This window comes from Phyllopteryx taeniolatus, chromosome 8 (genome assembly GCF_024500385.1).
Source record: "Phyllopteryx taeniolatus isolate TA_2022b chromosome 8, UOR_Ptae_1.2, whole genome shotgun sequence".
Lineage (NCBI taxonomy): Eukaryota > Metazoa > Chordata > Actinopteri > Syngnathiformes > Syngnathidae > Phyllopteryx > Phyllopteryx taeniolatus.
Genome location: NC_084509.1, coordinates 27921677 through 27933118, shown reverse-complemented (window position 1 = coordinate 27933118; position 11442 = coordinate 27921677). Strand labels below are relative to the sequence as shown.

The 11442-nt window shown below is 43.8% G+C and overlaps 1 protein-coding gene across 1 annotated transcript in view; it reads left to right on the top strand.

The window, feature by feature from the left end:
* Window positions 1-76: 76 nt before the first annotated feature.
* Window positions 77-11442, top strand: part of foxo1a (forkhead box O1 a) — a 37479-nt gene continuing 26113 nt past the window's right edge. The window contains exon 1 of the mRNA XM_061780877.1: window positions 77-1011. Coding sequence (XP_061636861.1) covers window positions 421-1011 — 591 coding nt within the window. The 5' untranslated portion in view covers window positions 77-420. The remainder of the gene's footprint in view (window positions 1012-11442) is intronic.

The following is an 11442-nucleotide window of genomic DNA, read 5'->3' as shown; positions in this document are numbered from 1 at the left end:
CAAAATCCTCGGCGGCCCCTCATTGGCGCGCAGCGCCTGCCAATCAAGAGTGGGCGTGGCCGCGTGCCCCCAAAACGCCAGTTCCAGTAAAAATGCTCGGGCGCACGCACGCACGCCGCACATTCGACACAACGCGCGCAGGCAACAGGCTGCGAACTTACACGACCTTCTTTTGATCCGCTTTTGGACACCATTTTTAATTTTTGGGTCAGAGTTTGACTTTATGAAGCGGTTTGGGATGTAACTTCCAAAGTTGCCTGACTTTTTGCGGAGTTCCCGCGTTTCCCGGAGGTTTGTTTACCTCGCGTCGTCGCCGTCGCCGTCGTCGTCGTCGTTGTTGTTGTTGTTGTTTTCACCGGCGGCGCCACCACCACCGAGGGGAGGACGCGGTAACTCCATCCCTTCGGCCTCTCGACCACCATGGCGGAAGCGGCGCGGCAGCAGCCTGCCCACCTGGTGGACATCGACCCGGACTTCGAGCCCCTGGCCAGGCCCCGCTCGTGCACTTGGCCCTTGCCCCGGCCGGAGTTCGTCAACCCGGGCGACTCCGACACCTCGTCGCCGGTGCCGTCCGTCAAGCAGGAGCCCGCCGGCAACGAGTTCATCAGCAACCTCAGCCTGCTGGAGGAGAACGAGGACCTTTGCGCCGACTTCCAGTGCCCGGAGACGTGCGTCCACCGGCATCCCTGCACCCCGCAGCCGCAGCATCAGCATCACCCCAAGCCTCCGCTCCAGCAGCATCCCCATCCGCAGCCCCAGCAGCAGCAGGTGCCCCTGCTCTCCTCCCCGGTCACCGGCTCGCCGGCCTCGGCCGCCGCCGCCGCCCAGAGGAAGAGCAGCTCGTCCCGGCGGAACGCCTGGGGGAATATGTCGTACGCGGACCTCATCACTAAAGCCATCGAGAGCTCCCCGGAGAACAGACTCACCCTGTCTCAGATCTACGACTGGATGGTGAAGAGTGTGCCTTATTTCAAGGACAAGGGGGACAGCAACAGCTCTGCGGGATGGAAGGTATTTGTTTCTGCTTGCTTTTTGTCAAGGAGTTGACAAAGTGCCTCTCAAACGTTTTGTACCACCATAATCAAAAATACAGTAGGCCTTGAGTGTTCGTCCAAATGTCGTGTTATTATAAGCCACTGTACATTAACACTGCACTTAAATATAGGAAAGTTAAAAAAAAAACCTAAAACAAATTGTACTGCACATGAAAGTCAAGTTAAATTTGTACCTAAATGAATTGTTCGAAAAGATTACATGCAAATGGATTGTACATAAAAGTTCAATACAACTGAACTCTATTAACAATTGCACCGTACCGGATTAAAAACAAACAACAAAGTTGAAGCCGCTGTAACATTACGCACAATTTGAATTGAAATTAAGTGATTCTTTTACATACCACTAGAGGGAGCCCGTTAAGCACTAGCAGTAACACTTTTTTTTTTTTTATTAATGTTTGCATGTTTTTCCCAGGTACAAAAACATACATCTTGAAGACATTCGGGTGTTTTAGTAATTTTTGTCTTGGACCACATTGAAGTTAAGGTTTCCCTCAGAGGGGCGTTACGATTGCGCAACCGTATCCATGTATTATCGCCTCCTCATATTATTACGTTTACAAAATGACGAACTCATTTTCAAATTCGAAGTCAATGAATGGAGCTTGTCCAACAGTTGTTCAATTTATTTTAAGAAGCTTTGGGAACAAAAAAAATCTCAACGTTATTACAAGTAGAGGTAGGTAGAGTTGCAAGAATTGTATTCAAGAAATACTGTTACTTTAGAATAACGTGACTCAAGTAAAAGTAAAAAAGTAGTCCTCCAAATAATTATGAGTTAGGATGAAGACAACGCTCAACTCACTTGCTTTGTACTTTTAGTTCTAATTTTGAGATGATTGTTTTTTTTCGTCGGCTTACTCTTGTCAGGTTATTCAAAGTGACCAGGACGGAAATGTGCTTGATAATCGTAGCTGCCGTGCGAGTATACAAGTGGAGTTAACTACCGGAAGGTAAAACGGAGATGAAGTCAAAGAAGATGCCTGACAGAAAACGTTCACGGATTGGTGTCACCTAGTGGCAATTTATAGGCATTGCTGAAATTAATCAATATTGTGTATAATACAATAGTCAGTATTTCATTTTATTCTCGTAAAATTACGACTCATTTTGAAACTATGCTTCTTTTTTTCTGATAAAAATTACAACCTAACTTTTATCTCGGACATATATGACATTATTCTCGTGAAATTTTAAATTCAAAATTCCATCTCCAGAATATACGACGTTTAGCTTTAATCCTGTAAAATTATGACTTCATTCTGGTAATATTACAACTTGAATCAAGAACATATTCACTAATGCTGGAATTAATATTGTGTGTAATGAAATGTAATTCTTGTAATGTTACGACTTTAATTTCAAAAATACAATATATTGTTTTCCCTGTACTACATGACCCGTCTCAACAATATATGATTTTATTATTGTAAAATAAAAAAAATCCACAAATACTGTATATGGCTTTATAAAAAAAATCAACTTTATTCTCGTAAAATTATTACCTTATTCTCATGAATAACTATTTTGATTTTCAAAAAATATTTTTCTCAAAGATAGTCGTCGAGAAAGACGTCTCGTGAGTATACAATTTTATTGTCTTAAAATTCCGACTTTATTTTTGTAATATTACGACTTTGACTTCGAAAATATTCATGATTTTGGATTACTATTGCTGGAATTAAGGAATATTGTGTTTCATGTCATTCTTGTAATATTATAGCTTCACTGTTGAAAATAAACATCTTTTGTCTTGAAAATTTAAAACTTTATTATTGTAAAAATTAGGACGTTAATCTTGAAAATGTAGGCCTTTTCATAAAAATCTACGCCTGTTTTTTTTCCAAAATATACAACTTTATTCTCGTAAAATTACGGTGTTATTTTTACACAAATAAATATGTAACTTTAATCTCAAATACAGTGGAACCTCAATTTAACGGACTAATAGGGAAGAAGGGTGGTCCGTTAGATCTGATTGCCTGTTAAATTGAAGTTTTTTTGGGTGGTCTAAAAACACCAGTACAGTACAAAACTATTTTTTTGTACTTTTTTTGTGGAATTAAAACACCCAGTACAGTACAACATTATTGTAAATAAATATAAAAAATCATTAAAATGTTTGAAAAGTTTTAAAGTTTATCCAAACCTACCTCACTGGTGGATGAAAGGGTTGATTTTGCCGTCAAATCTAAAGAGTCCGTTAAATCGGGGTCTGTTAAATCGAGGTTCCACTGTATATACAACTTTTTTTTCTTGTAAATTTCTAAATTCAATCTAAAAAATATATGACTTTTACTTTATAGGTTTTCATTTCATTCTCGTAACTTCATGACTTGAATCTAAAACGTATAGAAGTTTTTTTCCCTCTAAAAATATGGAATTATGCTCTCATAAGATTAATGCAGCCCTTTGGGGGGCACAAGCCAGTGCAAACTGTAGGCCGGTCCCAGGCCCGGATAAATGCAGCGGGTTGTGTCAGGAAGGGCATCCGGCTGAAAACTTTGCCAAACAAATATGAGCGTTCATCCAAAGAATTCCATACCGGATCGGTCATGGCCCGGGTTAACAACGTCCGCCACCGGCGCCGTCAACCTGCAGGGCGCCGTTGGAAATTCAGCTACTGTGGGTCGAAGAAGAAGAAGAGGTGGAAAGCGGGTTCTTCGGCAGAAAGAGAAGAGGAAAGCACAGAGCCTAGAACTGAATGTGGGGACTTTGAATGTTGGGACTATGACAGGAAAATCTCGGGAGTTGGTTGACATGATGATGAGGAGAAAGGTTGATATATTGTGTGTCCAGGAGACCAGGTGGAAAGGCAGTAAGGTGAGAAGTTTAGGGGCAGGGTTGACATTATTTGACCATGGTGTAGATGGGAAGAGAAATGGAGGAGGGTTATTTTAAAGAAGAGTTGGCTAAGAATGTCTTGGAGGTGAAAAGAGTATCAGATAGAGTGGTGAGACTGAAAATTGAAATTGAGGGTGTTATGTGTAATGTGATTAGTGGCTATGCCCCACAGGTAGGATGTGACCTAGAGGTGAAAGAGGAATTCTGGAAGGAGCTAGACGAAGTAGTTGTGAGCATCCCAGACAGAGAGAGAGTCGTGATTGGTGCAGATTGTAATGGACATGTTGGTGAAGGAAATAGGGGTGATGAAGAAGTGATGGGTAAGTACGGCTTCCAGGAAAGGAACTTGGAGGGACAAATGGTGGTAGACTTTGCAAAAAGGATGCAAATGGCTTTTCACCAGGTTGTTCAGTAGAATTCTAGCGCATGAGAAGATGCCTGAGGAATGGAGGAAAAGTTTGCTGGTGCCTATTTTTAAGAACAAGGGTGATGTGCAGAACTATAGAGGAAATCAAGTTGATGAGCCACACAATGAAGTTGTGGAAAAGAGTACTGGAGGCCAGACTCAGGACAGAAGTGAGTATTTGCGAGCAACAGTATGGTTTCATGCCCAGAAAGAGTACCACAGATGCATTATTTGCCTTGAGGATGTTGATGGAAAAGTACAGAGAAGGTCAGAAGGAGCTACATTGTGTCTTTGTAGATCTAGAGAAAGCCTATGACAGAGTACCCAGAGAGGAACTGTGGTACTGCATGCAGAAGTCTGGAGTGGCAGAGAAGTATGTTAGAATAATACAGGACATGTACGAGGGCAGCAGAACAGCGGTGAGGTGTGCTGTCGGTGTGACAGAAGAATTTAAGGTGGAGGTGGGACTGCAGCAGGGATCAGCCCTGAGCCCCTTCCTGTTTGCAGTGGTGATGGATAGGCTGACAGATGAGGTTAGACTGGTATCCCCGTGGACCATGATGTTTGCAGATGACATTGTGATCTGCAGTGAAAGCAGGGAGCAGCTGGAGGAACAGTTAGAAAGATGGAGGCATGCACTGGAAAGCAGAAGAATGAAGATTAGCCGAAGAAAGAGAGAATATATATGTGTGAATGAGAGGGGTGGTGGTGGAAGAGTGAGGCGACAGGGAGAAGAGACAGCAAGGGTGGAGGACTTGAAATACTTGGGGTCAACCGTCCAGAGCAATGGTGAGTGTGGTCAGGAAGTGAAGAAACGGGTCCAAGCAGGTTGGAACGGGTGGAGGAAGGTGTCAGGTGTGTTATGTGACAGAAGAATCTCTGCTCGGATGAAGGGCAAAGTTTAGAAGACAGTGGTGAGGCCGGCCATGATGGACGGATTAGAGACAGTGGCACTGAAGAGACAACATGAAGCAGAGCTGGAGGTGGCGCAAATGAAGATGTTGAGGTTCGCTCTAGGAGTGACCAGGTTGGATAAAATTAGAAATGAGCTCGTCAGAGGGACGGCAAAGGTTCGATGTTTTGGGGACAAAGTTAGAGAGAGAGCAGACTTGGATGGTTTGGACACGTCCAGAGGAGAGAGAGTGAGTATATTGGTGGAAGGATGATGAGGATGGAGCTGCCAGGCAAGAGCGCCAGAGGAAGACCAAAGAGAAGGTTGATGGATGTCGTGAGGGAAGACATGAGGGCACTTGGTGTTGGTGAGGAGGATGCAGGAGATAGGCTTACATGGAAAAGGATGACGCGCTGTGGCGACCCCGAAAGGGACAAGCCCAAAGGAAAAGAATAAGTTCTCATAAGATTACAACTTTAATTTCATAGTGTATTTTTTTCTTTTCAGTGTGACCCTAAAACTCTTTTGTACCTTTGTGGCGGAATCACATAAAAAAAGAGGAAAGAAAAAAAAAAAGCACTTTGTGGGTTACTCCTTTGGGGTAATTTCGGAATTGAAGTCTCACGAGGTTTGTCAACATGTGATGATGGCATCAACTCAGGTTTGTGTGACTTTGAACTTGTTTTGTCATTGTCTTCATTAGTTTTTCTCCTGCGCCTCACTAGAAGCGTCCAATTGAGTTTCGCCGCTACCGCGGTCCATGACAGTCATCTGACTTCTCGCCGCTCCCTTTGGTTTATGGAGCCCGCTAACTCGACAGGGGCCCGCGTCCTGGCGTCGCGCAATGGAAACGCATGCTTCTCGGCTAATTCACGCAAAGTGAATGGAGTTAGATGAAAAGGAACTTGTGAGTTGAGACTTGATGGGATGCTGAGGACGGCTCAGGGGTTGGGGGCCAAGGGTCGGCCGTGACTCTTTTGGATGTGGCGTGACCGGCATCAGCCTTTGGACTAACTTGAATGCTGTCTGGCAATAAATTGATGGCGTGAAATTCATCAGCGATTCATCACAGGCGTCCCAGCCGCAACCCCGGCGGAAGTTTAAGCGCGCCGGGGTGACCCTGAGTGTCATTAATGAGGCGGAATTCAGCAGAGCACACACGCACATGCTGTTCGCCATTCATCCGTTTGACCCGGCTGTTTATAAAAGCTCCCGACTAATGTGGGGCTGTCGGATTGTGTCCCGTCAATCAGATTAGGCCGGTGGAAAAAACATTAAAAAAAAAAAAAGCCTTGCTCACTGTGACCAAAACCTGAAAAACCTTTCCAGGTGCACGCAAAAGGAAAAAGAACTTGGGGAAATTGGGCATTGTAATAAGCGGTACAGTCCAGCATTCCCCAAAACATGCACATGAGGTGCATTGATGGTTCGTTAATTTGTAGCTTGCGATTGGCTGGCGAGTCAAAGTCAGCTGGGATAGGTTGCAGCTCACGTGCAATTAGCACTTAACGCAAATGACGTCACATTTGCTCGTTAATATTTACAAGCTTCGGTGACAGCCGGACTTGCCCGAATGTTCGGACAAACGGCGTGCAAACTTAGAATGGCGACACCTGCACTACGTTTAATTTTGTAAGAGGACGATGTCCCCTGAGCTGCATTTCAATATGGTTCAATCGATCGCACAGTCGAGAACAGCTTAAACGTTGGTTGACATGGTTGACCCCCCAAAAAAGCAGTATTTTTTTTTAGCTGGCACTCGCTCGGTAAACGGTGCCCCACATGGTGTAGCTAACGTCGTGTTGTAAAATTTGGGCAAATCGAAACACATTGAAGTCACTAATTTTATTAGATATCAGAGGTGGGTAGAGCAGCCAAAATATTTGCTCAAGTAGGAGTCCTACTAGAGTACTGGTTAACTGTTGTTTCAGTAGTGACATAAATTATAAGAGACAAAATGTACTGCTGGCTTCTACTTTTTGTTTTGAGCTTTGTTTCTTGTATTTTTTCTTTTTTTAAGCTAAAAGACAAAAAAAGAAAATAATAAAATGCTTCCTGTGGCATAAAAGTCGATGTATAGATTGTGTTTTGTGAACTTTATTCTGTTGAATTTCTTTTTAACATTTTTTTTATGGCATTATCTTTGGAAATAAGACTTTCACCTTGTTGCATGTTTAGTTTCTCATAATTTATGTCACTGTTGAAATATAAATATGACTTATACGCTCAAACAAATATTCAGTACTCCAAGTCGTCAAGTAACATTTTCACCAAGTACCTTTTTACTCTTTTGACAGGATGTTGTACACATATGTTGCCTGAGTTTTGCAGAGCAGACCGAGAGGGTTATTGCTTTGAGTTGTTAATAAAAGCTTGCATTGTGCAATAGGCCATAGATAGATATAGAACACCTTATACACAATTTACGAAATGCTTTGGATGAACACGCGTTGATCACCGCTGGGAAATGTCAACGTGCAAAAACCAAGCATGTACGAAGAGCGGGACAAAATTTCGACGAACGAATCATACGGAAAGTAAGGCATACGAAAATCAAGGTTCCAATGTTTTGCTATCCAAAGTGTTGCAATCCCAGGTGTTCCTCCTTTCCAAGTAATGTGTGAGGAATCCAGTATGCGAGCCCACCTCTGTAATCATCCAATCGGAGAGCAGCAGATATTGCTGTGATATGTTGTTATTGCTATGTTAGCTCGTGACACGGTGGTTGTTGTTGTTGTTATAAGTCCAGTCTTCAGTTACTCTGCCGTTCCCACCGCGTTGCCTCACACCCGCCGAGTGAGTCATCGAGCCGCACGCATCGACATGAACTTTGAACCCCAGCTGCTCCAGCGTCTTGAATTGGATTGGATTTGGGGTCGGTTAAAAATCAGTTGGGTTATGTAATATAATCACATCACAACTGTGACTAAAACGTTGACATTTGCGTGAAAGTAAAGCTGTTTAAAACAAAAGGTTCTTGTTCAAATATAGCAAAAAAAAGTCCCTGTATATTTGAATACGATTATTTCAAGCCCGTCTCGGGTGTTTTGTTTCAGACATAGAGAAACAGTCCCTTAGAGTTCGACGAGGACTGTTGACTATTACAGTAAATTGTGACTGATAGAGAGGGGAAAAGAAACATTTTACAAATTTGACCTCAACCATTTTGTGTCATACGCTCTGTGAAAAAAAAAAAAAATCAATCGGCTTTCCCGCTTTGACATCATCGAGCATTGCAAAGTCTCGCAGCGGTCGTATCGATGTCGCTTTGCGGCGGTGTCAACAGCATTCGCTGCGTTCATAAAATACTCCAGCTGTGTGCTTGACACGTCTCTGGTGTGTTAAGAGGTTACCACAGTGCACAGTGATTCTGAGACTCCATTACAATAAGACAGGATCATTTACTACAGCGGTACGTAACCTGTTTTTTTGTATTTTGAATTTTGTATTTTGTTTTGCACTGCCGACCAGTCTCACGTAAAGCAAAATTAACAAATACAAACAAACGATTAAAAATACAACTCATCATTACGCTGAATGTTGTTGTTGTGATTAACATGACAACGAGCCGGTACCATCTTGGGGTAATGGGAGACAAATGATGATGTCCAAAGTGTGTTGTCCATTCTGCTTTGTAATTTTGTAATGGTCGCAGTCAGGCTTATATTTTTGCTTATATGATGCCTTTCAAATCAGTTATCCGTAATTCCCATGATGTTTAAAATTTGTAATATTTCCACAATTCCCTTCGCCTAACTTCACATGGAAATTTACTGGGAATTTACCACCCCATTGCAACTCTAGTACGGAGGCAGAGATGGATGCATCTCATTTTCAAAGTAAAACTTCTTTCAGACTGATGCTCAATAAAACACTTCTAGTGTGTGCGGCCCGTTCTGAAACGGGCCGCAGACTGGTCCCGGCCTGGTGGTCGGGGACGCTGATTTACCGTTCTGCCACGGCATCACGGCGACAGACGCCGCCTTCGCACTTATTTTATCTCCGTGGATGCTCCTCCATTCAGGGAAGAGTCATTGTGGCGGCCGGGCGAGGGGGGCGCTCGGCCTCCGCCGAGGGGCTCGCCGTGGACGGAGTGGAAGTGTGGGAAAAGCAGCGTGTCTTTCACAGTGGCGGCGGGGGTGGCGGCGGGGCCTCCCGCGCCTCCACGCAGGGGGGCTAGCACATTGTCTCCTCGGTTTACTCGCGATCGTGTCTGGCTTGTAAAGTGACACCACACTTTTGATTTGGATTGTTTTTTTTATTATGTGAACTAGACATGACAGCATGGCGGACAAGTGGCTGCCTCACATTTCTTGAGGTTTGGGGTTCAAAACCCATCTCTAGCCTTCCTGCGTGGAGTTTTCTTGTTCTCCTTGTGCTTGCGTGGGTTTTCTCAGGATACTTTGACGTCCTCCCACATTCCAGAAACATGCACGTTAGCTTCATTGAAGACTTGTACTCGTCCATAAAGACGGTCCTTGTCCATAAAGATTCTTCTGATTGATTGATTGATTGATCAACAAGCTTTTTGTGAACAAATAGATCATCTGCAATGGTTATTGAGCCTTTGGAGTCCCATCTGTTTGTGTTGTTTGACAAGAAGGAGCAGTGAGTGAAGAAGTGGTGGACTGCTGGTAGCGTCTCGCCCGAGCTAGCTGCTTTATGCTTGCGACTTGTGATCAAAATATTCAAGATTCAAGACGTTTATTTGTCACACGCAGAGTAAAAAAACACAATGGTGGCACTGAGCAATGACATTTTTACTTTTTACTTTTTTACTTTTACTTAAAAAAAATTCTAGTCTCCCTTGCCAAAAAAATAAGATAGTGTCAGTTTTATGTGTATCTTCTGTGACTGTTTTTGAATTCATCTGTTTGTGTTGTTTGACAAGAAGGTGCACCGTGTGAAAATGTAGCCTGCGCTAGCTTCTAGCATTAGCCGCGTACAGGCTAGTTGCCTTACGACTGTCGCTTGTGAGCAAAAGTTAGCGTGTGTTATGTTTTAGCATAGATACAATGCTCTAAGTCACCGTTCCCGATGCTAAGTGGTCAGTAGGCTAAAATGCTTTATTAATATCATCACGCACCGAAGTATTTTTATTTTGAAATCCAAGTTGTAAACAAATGGGCATCACCATTTCCACCCCCTCACCGCGACGCCACCCTGCCAAAATCTCCGCTGCTGCTTTTGGCGCGTTAGCCCGTCTCCGAGTGAGACGCGCGCCCGCCAACTGAGTCACGACGGCGGACAGTTGTGCCAGGTGGCACCGGCTCATACGAGCTCCCTGGCTGGATGTCGGCCTGGGCAGGAAGTGGAATGAACGCATGTCGCCAAAAATGGCAGAAGTGTGTGCAGGTCTGTTTTCTTTATCGTGTCCTGTATTGGTTTGAGAGGTGGCAAAAGTCATCACACCTCTGTACTTCAGAAGTAGTACAGATACTCAAAAAAAGACTGGTAAAAGTAGAAGTACTGACTTAACTCCTGTACTTAAATGAAAAATAGTACAGGTTCTGAAATGTACTAAATACAAAAGTTAAAATGAAATGTTATTGTCAGTTATATATATAATACCCACTTTGATAACTTTGTACAACGGAAAAAAATGTTTTCCCTGCACACAAAATATTTTCGTTCAGTTTATTTTTTCAGCCCAACTGCTAGCTAGCGTTGGCTCCACTTTTACGCTGCCAAAATGTGTGCCCATCGCTTCCCTAACCTTGGTTAACGTTTCCTCCATGTCGCTGCAGTCTTTATCTCTCTGTATTTGTCTTTTTACGCCTTGTCGGAGGTTGGAAAACGTAACGAGCCCATTCGGTAAGAAGTTCTGCGCAGATTTTTCGGATGTAGGTTGTTAAAAGTCGTGATAAAACTCAAGTACAGATCTAAGATCTACTGGAGTACAGCAACCGTCTATTTGTACTTCCGATCATGGTTGTTTTTGAGTAATTAGCTTGGCAATGGTACACGCACGCTTGCAGTCGTCTGTACTTTCTCCGTGTTGCTGCGTCCCGCGTGTCACTGCGCAAATATTTACCGCGCTTTGATGTCGGCGTGTTGATCGATACAAGCGCGTCGTTCCCTGTGTACACGCCGCACTCCCGACCCAGCATTCCTCACTTCACTTGGGGTAAACATCCTCCCACGCCTCAAAACAAACTGTCGACAAATACGGCGTTCCGAGCAGGTTCACGGACCGCCGGTCGTTAGCGCGTACCCGCTGACTTCACTCGGCGATGCGTCGG